The sequence below is a fragment of the Pseudophryne corroboree genome, chromosome 11 (assembly GCF_028390025.1).
Source record: "Pseudophryne corroboree isolate aPseCor3 chromosome 11, aPseCor3.hap2, whole genome shotgun sequence".
Classification (NCBI taxonomy): Eukaryota; Metazoa; Chordata; class Amphibia; order Anura; family Myobatrachidae; genus Pseudophryne; species Pseudophryne corroboree.
In genome coordinates this window covers 308,711,302-308,724,337 of record NC_086454.1, presented here as the reverse complement: position 1 = coordinate 308,724,337, position 13,036 = coordinate 308,711,302, and the positions used below count along the sequence as shown (strand labels likewise).

Below are 13,036 nucleotides of genomic sequence, written 5' to 3'. Positions count from 1 at the left end.
GTGGCGGCACCCTCGCAGCCCCTCGCCCCCAAGCCACCGCGAGGGCTGCGGGGGCAGTAGTTACACCACTGGGCAAGTGCATTGCTACCATAGGTGCAGACAGTGCAGCTGCTATAGGGCCCAAAGCTGAGAGGGGCCCTCCTTCCCTGTCACAGTTACATGTGTTATATACATTTTTTTCATCAATTATTTTTATTGAAGTTCTGTTCCGTTAAACACGGAAGGGGAGGTAGGAGCAGAAAAGAAAAAGAGGGAGGGTAAGGGGAGGGAGCCTGATAACAAATCATCAAAAATCAGCTGTACATCCAAGTGATGGATATATAACATACATATCAATTGTACAGGTCATTGATACAATGGAAAACATGACAAGTAAAGCTAAAATGACAAGTATATAACATCTACCTCTGGATAAGTAATAATTAGTCCGCTCCAAGTAGGATCCTAAACCCATCGCCTACTGTCGAAAAAACTCATACCAGCTGTACCATTTAGCAAGAGGGGAGGCTGAATTGAAAGAATAAGGTAACCCCAGAGTCTCCATCTGAAAAGCATGTTGGATTTTTACAAATGATTTTGAGAAGTGTTGGAGGAGAGGGGCATTTCCAATCCTGTGCAATTGCAGCTCTTGTGGCGATAAAAATATGACTTAGCACATAACGATCTGTATTTGAGAGATCTTTTGGATAAATCTAAAGTAATGCTAAGGAAGGGGACTCTTGAAGGGTGATATGGAGAACTATAGATGCAAGAGTAAAGACATCTCTCCATAGCAACCGAATCTTAGGGCATGTCCAAAATATATGGAAGATATCCCCTATCTCCAGGCAGTTTCTCAACCAGAATTTTGATTGGGTAGGACAGATTTTATGGAGATTGGCTGGCGTAAAATATAACCTATGCAACAATTTAAAATGCATTGCTAGGTGAATATTACTTTTCAATTGTGCAGGTGATTTATCTCCCGAATCATTACCATGTGCCGTATTATACCAGAATCTTAAGGACCCCCTTGAATTACCCGATGAGATTTTCGCTAAAATATTGGGAGGTGGAAGTAACAATGGTCCAGAAGAATGTAACATACTAGAAATCCACTGCATAACGCAATTGTATGTAAATAATTCTATATGAGGGAGGTTGTAGTGACTTTGTAGGGTCAAGAACGGAGTGATTGAAGATCCATCTACCACATCAGCAATGGTAACGGTACCACATGATGACCAATTAGAGAGATTTAATTCCGGTATAAGTCTAGAGAGCAGACAAGAACAATTTAAGTAAGGATAAAGAGATCATTTTAGAAGAAGCATCCCATGCTTTGAGGGAGTCTGATACGGTTCAAGGAGTGTTCGTGTTATATACATTTTAACCATTGGATTAAAATTTAATCGGTCCCTACGTGTACAATTCTGTAACGGGTAGATTATTGGCTGGCATAAAAATACAGATTACTGCTTTTTACAGGAAGGAAGTTTACTCCACACTGAAGAGTCTGTACCCTACCCATGCCTGTAAGGAGCACCTTGATGCCTTCTATCTGCTGGAGACCCACTGTGGGTATAGTGAGGACAACATTCCACAACTACAGGATGTGTCCTGCTTTCTAAAAGGTGACACTGCTGTGATAGAAGCAAAAGAAATGGCAGAGAATTGTGTTAATAAACAGGGCCGGATTAAGGGCCACATGGTTCTGAAGCTGTAAATGTTCGAGGATTCTACTCTATAGTAGTGTTTCCCAACCATGTTCTTCAAGGAACACTAACAGTCTAAGTTTTAAGGATAGCCGTATTTAAGCACAAGTGACTTAATTAGTGCCTCAGTTATTTTGATTTAACTATCTTTGCTTAAGCATGGAAATCACAAAAACATGCACTGTGATAAGTAGTGTGTGTGTGTGTGTGTGTGTGTGTGTGACTAAAGCCATTTGGGCAGGGTTGGACTGGCCCACACGGGTACAGGGGAAACCCGCGGTAGGCCCCACTGCCTTGGGCTGCACATCCTCCTCTAGTGATCAGGTTCTAGACTGTGCACTTGAATTATACATTATACATATGTTACCTTATACTGCACAGGACTATGATGTATTCTCCACAGTGCATTGCCAATATTTATTTGGTACATTATCATGCATACACTAGCAGTATTCATATATTTATCAAGGGGACCAGCCCATGCACTCTTTAATAGTTTGGCAAACCAATGTAGCGGCTGGCCACACCACTAAACATTGACCCCTACCACGGTATTCCCCGGTGGGCCCTTCATGACCCAGTCCGACACTGCATGTGGGTGTGTACTAGCCCTCCTACACTATCAGCCCCACTGCCTCCTTAAATACATAAAAATAGAAACATTGCAGAATTGTGTTAAAACTAGAAATACAATTTTAATACTTGGGATTTATGGGGTCTTTTTAATATAAAAGCAAACAAGCATTTCCCCAGTGTTTAGCTTGTGAAATCAAGACTTTTAGTTTCTCCACATTTACCAAAGAGTGGAAAAATCACATATTCCAGTAATCTTTAGGGGGTGATTCAGAGCTGATCGCACGCAGGTGTTTTTTTGCAGTGCTGCGATCAGGTAGTTGCCACCTACAGGGGGAGGGGGTAGTTGATGTGCAGGGGTGCGAACGCTTGTGCAGAGAGCTGCACAAATAAAAGTTTGTGCAGTCTCTGCACAGCTCTGGACTTACTCAGCCGCTGCGATGATCCGGCCAGGAGCTGATGTCAGGAATCCTCCCTCCAAACGCTGGACACGCTTGCGTTCTCCCATCAAATAAAGCGGTCAGTTAACACCCACAAACGGCCTCTTCCTGTCAATCTTCTTGCGATCGCCGGTGCGATCGCTTTCTTCGTTAAATCCATTGCTGGCGGCCGACGTGCCTGCGCATTATGGAGCATACGCTTGCGCAGTTCAGACCCGATCGCACCGCTGCAGAAAAAGCTAGCGTGCAAACGGGTCTGAATGACCCCCTAAAGTGCAAGTTGTTAATGTTTTCCATAATAATCGGGAATTACAGTATTTAAAACTCATATGTAAAAGTTTGTTAAAAAAATTATATACAACAAATTCAGAGATTTATTTTCAAATAGCAAAACATTGCACTGCATGGGTCTCAGAAGTAACCCAGCTACAGGATGGAATTGTGTACAAACCATGACGCAGAGCACGGGCTACTTGCAGAGCAACATGGTTTTGTAAATATGGTAAATTGGAGTATGGGACTCAGGGTCGACAGTGTCTAGGTAGACACAGGTGGTATTCAGTATGCCGGCTGTTGTGATCCCGGCGCTCAGTAAACCGGCGCCGGAATCCCGACACCCAGCATACCGACAACTATTCTCCCTCTTTCGGGTCCACGACCCCCCTGGAGGGAGAATAAATAGTGTGGCGCGCGTAATGCACCACCGTGCCCGCAATGTGGCGAGTGCAGCGAGCCCGCAAGGGGCACATTTGCGCTCACCCAGCTGCCGGTATGCCGGCCAAGGTCGACATGGAAAAAGGTCGACATGAGTTTTTAAATGTTTTTTCCGTGTTGTTTTCTTCGTAAAGTGACCGGGAACCCCAATTAGTGTACCGTGTCCCCTCGCATGGCTCCCTTAGCTCGCCATGTTTCGGTCAAGGTGCCTCGCTCCGCTACCGCTGTGCTCAGCACAGCTTACCGTTCAAAGTTGTAGTCCACGTGGATCAAAAAGTGTGAAAAAAAACCTCATGTCAACCTTTGTTCATGTCGACCTAATGGCCATGTTGACCTATTTCTGGTGTTGACCTAGTCACTGTTAACCAATAATAATCGACCTAAGGTGTGTCGACCTAAGTGATGTCGACCTAGAGTCCGGAAACCGGTAAATTGCTAGTCTTAACATTATTTGAGTCATTACATGTCTATGAGAACAGTTCCCATACAGTAAGTAATACAAATAAATAAAAAACACCCACACCACCAAATAAAATGCTAAGAAGGACATGCAAAGTACAAGTAGTAAGGAAGGTAATACTCAACCATGTTTTTTTTTTTATTGCAGAGCAGTGCTTCTTATACAGTATGTGCATATCATGGTCAAACACGGGTCTGGGACTCCAGGTCGACAACAAAAAGGTCGACACATCTTAGGTCGACACCAATTGGTCGACGCGCCTTAGGTCGACATGGACAAAAGGTCGACATGGACAAAAGGTCGACCGGAACAAGGTCGACATGGAAAAAGGTTGACATGAGTTTTTTATGGGGGGTTATGTGTCGTTTTCTTCGTAGAGTGACCGGGAACCCCAATTAGTGCACCGCGTCCCCCCGCATGGTGCCTTCGCTCCGCTCCTCTTGGCACAGATTACCGTTCCAATCGTAGTCCACGTGGATCGTTAAGTATGAAAAGGTTCCAAAAAAGAAAAAAATTGTGAAAAACTCATGTCGACCTTTTTCCATGTCGACCTTGTTCCTGTCGACCTTTTGTCCATGTCGACCTAAGGTGTGTCGACCAACTGGCATTGACCTAAGGTGTGTCGACCTTTTTGTTGTCGACCTGGAGTCCGGATACCGTCAAACACTGGCCCCCGTTTTCAGAATTCCGGGCCTGTCCATTGTAGATTACTGCCACCTACTGACAGCAGTTTATATTGCGATTCAACACTGGCAAAGACATCCAAATTAAGGGCCTACACAGTAATTCAGAGTTGATCGCAGCAGCAAATTTGTTAGCGGTTGGGCAAAACCATGGCCCTCATTCCGAGTTGTTCGCTCGCAAGCTGCTTTTAGCAGCTTTGCACACGCTAAGCCGCCGCCTACTGGGAGTGAATCTTAGCATAGTAAAATTGCGAACGAAAGATTCTCAAAATTGCGATTACACACCTCTTAGCAGTTTCTGAGTAGCTTCAACCTTACTCGGCATCTGCGATCAGTTCAGTGCTTGTCGTTCCTGGTTTGACGTCACAAACACACCCAGCGTTCGCCCAGACACTCCTCCGTTTCTTCAGCCACTCCCGCGTTTTTCCCAGAAACGGTAGCGTTTTTTCGCACACACCCATAAAACGGCCTGTTTCCACCCAGAAACACCCACTTCCTGTCAATCACATTACGATCACCAGAACGAAGAAAAAACCGTGAGTAAAATTCCTAACTGCATAGCAAATTTACTTGGCGCAGTCGCTCCGTTGCGAAAAAAAAAAAACCGAGCGAACAACTCGGAATGACCCCCCATGTGCACTGCAGGGGGGCAGATATAACATGTACAGAGAGAGTTAGATTTGGGTGGGGTGTGGGCAAACTGAAATCTACCCTGCAGAGAAGCAAAATAACCCACCTACAGTAGATCTAACTCTCTCTGCAAATGTTATATTTGCCCCACCTGCAGTGCACATGGTTTTGCCCAACTGTTAACAAATTTGCTGCTGCGATCAACTCTGAATTACCCCCTGAAACTGTTACATAAATTCAGTGTTCGGGCATTTATTTACTGTATAGCTAAAATCAGATTGAGAACTGTAGTTCCTATATCAATGCGCATGAAAATCAATGTTTTATACAACTGTGGTATGCTTGTGATATGGAAACTACTCGGATCACCTTTATCATTAGTTTTTATCTGCAGCTTTGTACAGACAGGGAGAATACTTATTCTTCAGAACTCTTACTACACTGCTGGTTGGCTACTTAGACTATTGGGTTTGACCCCTAGTCTAGAGGAAGGGGTGGTCTTCAGTTTGCCGGCGGTCGGGCTCTCGACGACCAGCATACCGGCGCCGGAATCCTGACCGCCGGCATACCGACACCGTATCTCCCTCTTGGGGGTTCACGGCCCCCCTGGAGAGAGAATAGATAGCGTGGCGCGCGTGCCACTGTGCACGCAGCATGGCGAGTGCAGCGAGCCTGCAAGGGGCTCATTTGCGCTCGCCCAGCTGTCGGTATGCACGCGGTCGGGATTCCGGCACTGGTATGCTGGCCGCCGGGAGCCCGGTCGCCAGCATAAAATACTACACCCTACAACAACCTGTGCAAAGCTTTTTACACCACTCCCTTGTATTCATGTTCATAAATATCCATAACTGAATGAAAGCTAAATAGTTGGCACAAAACAATTATGCCAATTACTCCATGAATTAAAAAAGTATAAAACAAATGCAGCTTTTCAATAATAACTGCACTTGGCCCAGTAAGGATTTTTGTAATTGTTATAAACTTTGTTTTGGAATTTGAACAATGTTTCAATATCAGTAAGAAACAGTTTTATGTGTTCAAAAGAGTTTGGAAACAGATTATGAAAATCTGGTATAATGTAATTGTAACTGCTCTATGAAAATCTGGTATAATGTAATTGTAACTGCTCTAATATTGGCCCTCATTCCGAGTTGTTCGCTCGCAAGCTGCTTTTAGCAGATTTACTCACGCTAAGCCGCCGCCTACTGGGAGTGAATCTTAGCTTCTTAAAATTGCGAACGACGTATTCGCAATATTGCGATTACACCTCTCTTAGCAGTTTCTGAGTAGCTCCAGACTTACTCGGCATCTGCGATCAGTTCAGTGCTTGTCGTTCCTGGTTTGAAGTCACAAACACACCCAGCGTTCGCCCAGACACTCCTCCGTTTCTCCAGCCACTCCCGCGTTTTTCCCAGAAACTGTAGCGTTTTTCCGCACACACCCATAAAACGGCCAGTTTCCGCCCAGTAACACCCACTTCCTGTCAATCACACTACGATCACCAGAACGATGAAAAAGCCGTGAGTAAAATTCCTAACTGCATAGCAAATTTACTTGGCGCAGTCGCACTGCGGACATTGCGCATGCGCACTAAGCGGAAAATCGCTGCGATGCGAAAAAATTTACCGAGCGAACAACTCGGAATGACCACCATTGTTTGCTCATTGTATGTAGCCATTATTTAGAAGCAAGTTTAGATGAATGTTATCCTTGGTCACATATACATTTGTCTAAAACTATAGTTCCTAAACACATGCGCAGGTTGAAAACCATATGTTTAATCCTGTTAGTATTTACCATATTAGACAACACTGATATGGAGGCGGTTATCCTTTAGTACTGTTTCTTTAATTAGTTCGCCATGAAATAAACTTTCTTTGTGTTATCACAGAAAGGACTGGGTTTCAGCTGCGCCCTGTGGCTGGGCTACTATCTGCTCGGGATTTCCTCTCCAGTTTGGCTTTTCGTGTTTTCCAGTGCACCCAGTATATTCGACATGCATCTTCACCGATGCACTCGCCGGAGCCGTAAGTAGCAAAGCAAAATATGCAACATGTTTACTGCCACTTATGTTGCCCATGAAAACTGAATTACAACAAGTGTGATGCCCAAAAGGAATCTAATGATAATCAATGGTATAATTAATTACCAGGCACTTGACTCATAAATGCAGTTAGGAAGGTGACTGTTATTAGACCTTTTCTGTAGCCATCATTCAGAAACACTAACAGGCCTCAATGTTGCTGGATGTGTTTATTTTATTATTATTATTTATTATTATTACCAGTTATTTATATAGCGCACACATATTCCGCTGCGCTTTACAGAGAATATTTGCTCATTCACATCAGTCCCTGCCCCAGTGGAGCTTACAATCTATATTCCCTACCACATGTACACGTAGACACATTCACGCCTAGGGTAATTTTTTGTTGGGCGCCAATTAACCTACCAGTATATTTTTGGATTGTGGGAGGAAACCGGAGTACCCGGAGGAAACCCACGCAAGTACGCGGAGAATATACAAACTCCACACAGTTGGGGCCATGGTGGGAATCGAACCCATGACCTCAGTGGTGTGAGGCAGTAATGCTAACCATTACACCATCCGTACTGCCCAGTCGGTCAAAGCGCCAAATCTGTGTTGCCAGGTTGCCCGATGCTCAGGCCAGTGGCAAAATGAAATTAGTCTGTCTGGGAGAGAATCCTCCAGGCTGTCTCTGTCAGAAAAAGGTCCTGTGGCCTTACAGACAAAAAAGTAGCCCTTAAAAAAATGTTCCTTGGACACATAGATTATGCCAGGTACAAATCTGTCCAGCATATGTCAGGAGTACTGTACATTAGCTATACTTATCCGGACTCATTTGTGCATTCCGAATGTTCTGCCCCACTTGTAATCCATAAACACTTTATCTCCATCACTATTCCTGACATGTATTTGTACCACTAGTATCTCGCATCAAACCCATTTATAAATTAGACAAGAAAAATAAGAGAGTGGTCCACAAGCACTGTTGAACTAAGTCCCAGTAGAAAGGTTTTCCACGCTTTCTCCTGGATTCCCTATGAATTCAATCGCACCAAAGGAGTGGGAAAAAATTGATCAGGTACCAGATCGTAATCAGTTTCTCATCACTAGTCAATACCACAAACCTTGGACTCACCTAAAATCAGTGAGATGCGTTCCTCAAAAGGTATCTTTGGTTTTCACACATTCAACACATCAGAGCATAAATCTTTCCCATAAAAAGGACACTCACCAAGAGAATAGTCCCTATGTTCATCAAAAGGTTTCTTCAATATAGTGTTTCCAGAAAAGTATAGTTCCAGGGGCATCGGCTCCAAATAATCATCAAGCAGAATATTCTCCTCAACGATATTTATTCATACAGTTCAGACAAAAATGTATACAAAAATCCATTTATAAAAACAGGTAAAAACATAAAAAGTTCTTGTATAGGTTGATCTGTTCCACTCTACTCCCCAAGGAAACAAAAAACATATTCCTCTCACCAACAGATCCCGGGAAACATGGGAGATAGAAAATTTTTAGGTTTAAAGATTATATTCCCTAAGGGTCAGCAGAAGTGGATATCCCCAACAATATTACTTATACTACCAACGCATTTTGGAAATATCTTCCTTCCTCACCCTGAGGTTAGGGTTAGGCACCACCTAGGGGTGGTTGTTAGGTTTAGGCACTAACGGGGAGGGTTAGGCTGTCAGGAAGGGGGGTTAGGTTTAGAGGCACTACCAGGGGAGGTTAGGGTTAGGCTGTGGGAAGAGAGGGTTAAGGGGTAGGGGAGGGTATCCGGTCTTTAGGTTGACAATACTTAAGTTGACACTCCTTAGGTCGACCACTATTGGTTGACATGCATTAGATCGACATGGTCATTAGGTCGACATGGTCACTGGGTCGACATGGCAAATGCCAACACATGAAAAGGTCGACATGAGTTTTTCACATTTTTCTCTTACGTCCTAGAGGATCCTGGGAATCCATTTAGTACCATGGGGTATAGACGGGTCCACTAGGAGCCTTGGGCACTTTAAGAATTTGATAGTATGCGCTGGCTCCTCCCTCTGTGCCCCTCCTACCAGACTCAGTTTAGAAAATTTGCCCAGAGGAGCCGGTCATGTTGCTGGAAGCGCCAGAAGAGTTTTCTGCATTTATTTTCTCTGTTTGTTATTTTCAGGCAGGACTGGATGGCACCACCCTGCCTGCTTCATGGGATTTAGGGAAGGGAGGGGACGGCCCAACCTCTTGAAGGGTTAATGGTCCCGTTCCCCACTGACAGGACACTAAGCTCCTGAGGGAACTATTTGCAAGCCCCACCACGCCGAGCGTACATTCCCGCAGCACGCCGTCACCCCTAACAGTACCAGAGGATAGAAGAGTGGTGGATCTAAGCTGGCGTCCCAGTTAGTGAGTCGCCGGCCATTATGGTGGCATGAGGGTACAGAGACACACGGCTTCTGAGGGAGCGAGCTGAGTCTAAGTACACTACGGGTGTACACAGTACCCAGACTGGCATTACAGACTTAAAAGGCGGCCTACTCCATTTTAAGCACTAAAATCACCTCAGCCAGTGTAAAAAAGCGGAAAGACCACGCGCCATTGAAGGGGCGGGGCTTCACTATGAGTGGATCCAGCAGATCACCAGCGCCATTTTCCCTCTGCAGTGGACACAGACGCTGACTGACAGGGACGCGCAGCTCCTCCAGAGAGACTCCAGATTACCTCAGTGGTAACAGGGGGTCATAGCAGGAGGTAAGCGATAACTAGTGTACTAAGTCCCCACTCTGGGTACTTAGTTTGTGACCCGGCTAAACTTGGCATTAGCAGTTAGGGCGCTGTGTGCTGGCTCCAGACTATCTCTGTGTCTCTATTGAAGGGCTCTTTGTGGGTTAATTGTGCATTTAACCTTTTCCTGTGTGTGTGCTGTCACTGTCACAGTATGTCAGACAAAGAGTATGTTTCATGTAAGGGGGTTCACTGCAGTGTACTCAGTGCAGTGCACCCTCCCAGACTAGTGGGGCAGAACCAGCTTGGCTGGATTCCATTAGTGGAAAGATCTCCAATATTTCTACTAAATTGTCCCGCAATGAGAAAAAGACACAATACTTAAGACATTCGATGACTGAGTTTATGAACAGAGACTCAGTACCCAAACCAGCGTCCCAGTCCCCTACCATTTTTCCGCAAAAACGTCCTTTGGCCCATATCCTGCAGTCTGACTCTGATGATGAGGGGTCAAAAATGGTGGAGGGGCAGTGGACGCAGAAGTGGGGGAGGCTACTCTGTCACAGGGTATAGAGGCTCTCATAGAAACTACCTGAGAGGTTCTGCATATCCCTGATAAAGTAACAGAGGAGACTGAGGAATCTTATTTTAATGTAAAAAAATAAATCCTCAGCCACTTTTCCTGTGTCAAAGGAACTAAATAGCCGATTTGAAGAACCGTGGGTTAATCCTGATAGGAAATTTAAAATCCCTGGCTACGCCAGTGGACTCCAGGAAAGGCGTGGAAGGCCTACCCTTTACTGGAGACGCCTTATTTGGAGATGAACTAGACAAATTGATCTCCAAAGCTACTACGGGTAAGTCCACTTATCTTCCTTCTGCAGCTCCCCCAGCCAGGAAAGCCTACTCAGGACCTACTCTACAGTCCTTTCGGACTGCCAAGTTTAAGGGCAAAACCAGAGGTTCTTCTACAGCAAGCAAAGGCACTAGAGGTAAACCACGAAACCCAGCAACTGCAGGTTCACACAAACAGAGCTCAAGTTCTGCTTCCTCAAAGCCTTCAGCATGACGATGGACCGCGATGCCTGGAAAACTGGTAGGTGGGAGCCCGACTGAAATATTTCAGTCACATCTGGACAACATCATGCCAGGATCCCTGGGTCATAGAGCTTATTTCCCAGGGCTACAGACTGGAGTTTCAGGATCTCCCATCTCACAGATTCTTCAAATCAGGCTTACCAGTTTCACAGGAAGCAAGTATAACCTTACAGGACGCCATTCAAAACTGGTACAGACTCAGATCATTGTTCCAGTTCCACCTCATCTGCAAAACAAGGGATATTATTCCAACCTGTTTGTAGTACCGAAACCAGATGGTTCGGTAAGACCGATTTTGAACCTCAAGTCATTGAACCCGTACTTATGAGTGTTCAAATTCAAGATGGAGTCTTTGAGAGCGGTGAACTCAGGTGTGGAGGAGGGGGAATTCCTAGTGTCTCTGGATATCAAGGACAGGCCCACCATCAGGGGGTGCTGCGGGCACAATAGTCCCGGACCCGGCCTCTCTAACAGAGAGGAGAGGGCCCGGACCACTCATGCCGCCGCCTGCAGTCCGCCCGCCGCTCTGCCCCATTTTTGTGCCCGAGATCTGACTGTCACAGGAGGGGGAGAGGACGCTGGAAGCATCAATTGTAAGCGTCCCTCCCAAAATGTCCGCCGCCTCATAAGAGACAGTTATTAAAGATACTAGAGGCTAATCTAATATCTTTAATAACTGTCTCCTTTGAGGCGGCGGCCATTTTGGGAGGGTCGTTTTCAATTGAATCTTGCAGCATCCTCTCCCCCCTCCTGTGACAATGTCAGAACTCGGGCATGAAAAGGGGGTGGAGCTACCAGAAATGAGGGGGCGTGGCTACAAGGGACCAGACTGGCTGCTATGACAAGGAGTGTGAGGAAGAGAGAAGGTGGGTATGGATGGGTGTGTGTATGTGTGTGTGTGTGTGTGTGTGTGTGTGTGTGTATGTGTGTTAATATGGGGCATTAATATGGTGCAAGGGGCATTAATATAGTGTTGCTCCATATGTGCACAGGATTTTTTTTTAAAATATATATCTATTTTTTTTAAAACTTTTATATATAATTTAAGGGGGGGGGGGACCTGCCTATTTTGTCAGTCCCGGGCCCCACAATTTCTGATGGCAGCCCTGATCAAGGATGCGTACCTTCACATTCCGATCTGGCCACCTCATCAAGCTTATCTACGGTTTGCACTGCAGGACTGACACTACCGGTTCCAGGCCCTACCATTTGGTCTCTCCACAGCGCCGAGAGTGTTCACCAAGGTGATGGCAGAGACAGGGCTGGATCTAGACCTTGCGGCGCGCCGGTCCAAAAAATAAGGGCGTGGCTTCATGGATTAGGGGCGTGGTCCGTTATGCCCCCTGTAGCTGTGCCCACAGTAGTATTGCCCCCAGTAGTATTGCCCCCTGTACTGTGCCCCCTTTAGAGTAGAAAATAAAAAATAAAATAAAAATAAATTAATACTTACAATCCCCGTTCCTGCTTCCCGACCGCTACTGCCCTCCATCTCCAGCCGCCTGCGCCGCTCCTCGGATCTATGGGAGAGACGTCATGATGTCTCTCCCATAGCACCACATAGACACAGTGTAGTGCGGTGCGCAATGACTTCATCGCGCATCACACAGCTCCCGGCATCTAAACAGCACCGGGCAGCACCAGTAGCGGATCTTGCCACGGCGGCTGCGCCCTCCGTAAGGCGGGCCCTGGGCAAAAATCCTGCTTGCCCGTAGCAAGATCCGCTACTGGGCAGAGATGATGTTTGTACTCCGCAAACAGGGAGTGAACATAATTCCATACCTGGACGATCTTCTGATAAATACGCCATCCAGGGAGCGGTTGATGGACAGTATTCACCTCTAAACAAGACTACTCCTGGATCACGGGTGGATTCTGAACTTACCAAATCTCACCTGGAACCGACGCAGAGGCTTTCCTTCCTGGGAATGATACTGGACACGGAATCTCAGAGAGTGTTCCTTCCCTTGGAGAAGGCTATGGAAATCCAATCGATGGTTCGG

General features: G+C 45.8%; 1 protein-coding gene across 1 annotated transcript in view; it reads left to right on the top strand.

Annotated features, from left to right (window-relative positions):
- Positions 1-13,036, top strand: part of LOC134968762 (tyrosine 3-monooxygenase-like) — a 133,684-nt gene that overhangs the window by 28,014 nt on the left and 92,634 nt on the right. Inside the window, exons 6-7 of the mRNA XM_063944251.1 lie at positions 1,468-1,613; positions 7,086-7,221. Of these exons, the coding sequence (XP_063800321.1) occupies positions 1,468-1,613; positions 7,086-7,221 (282 nt within the window). The remainder of the gene's footprint in view (positions 1-1,467; positions 1,614-7,085; positions 7,222-13,036) is intronic.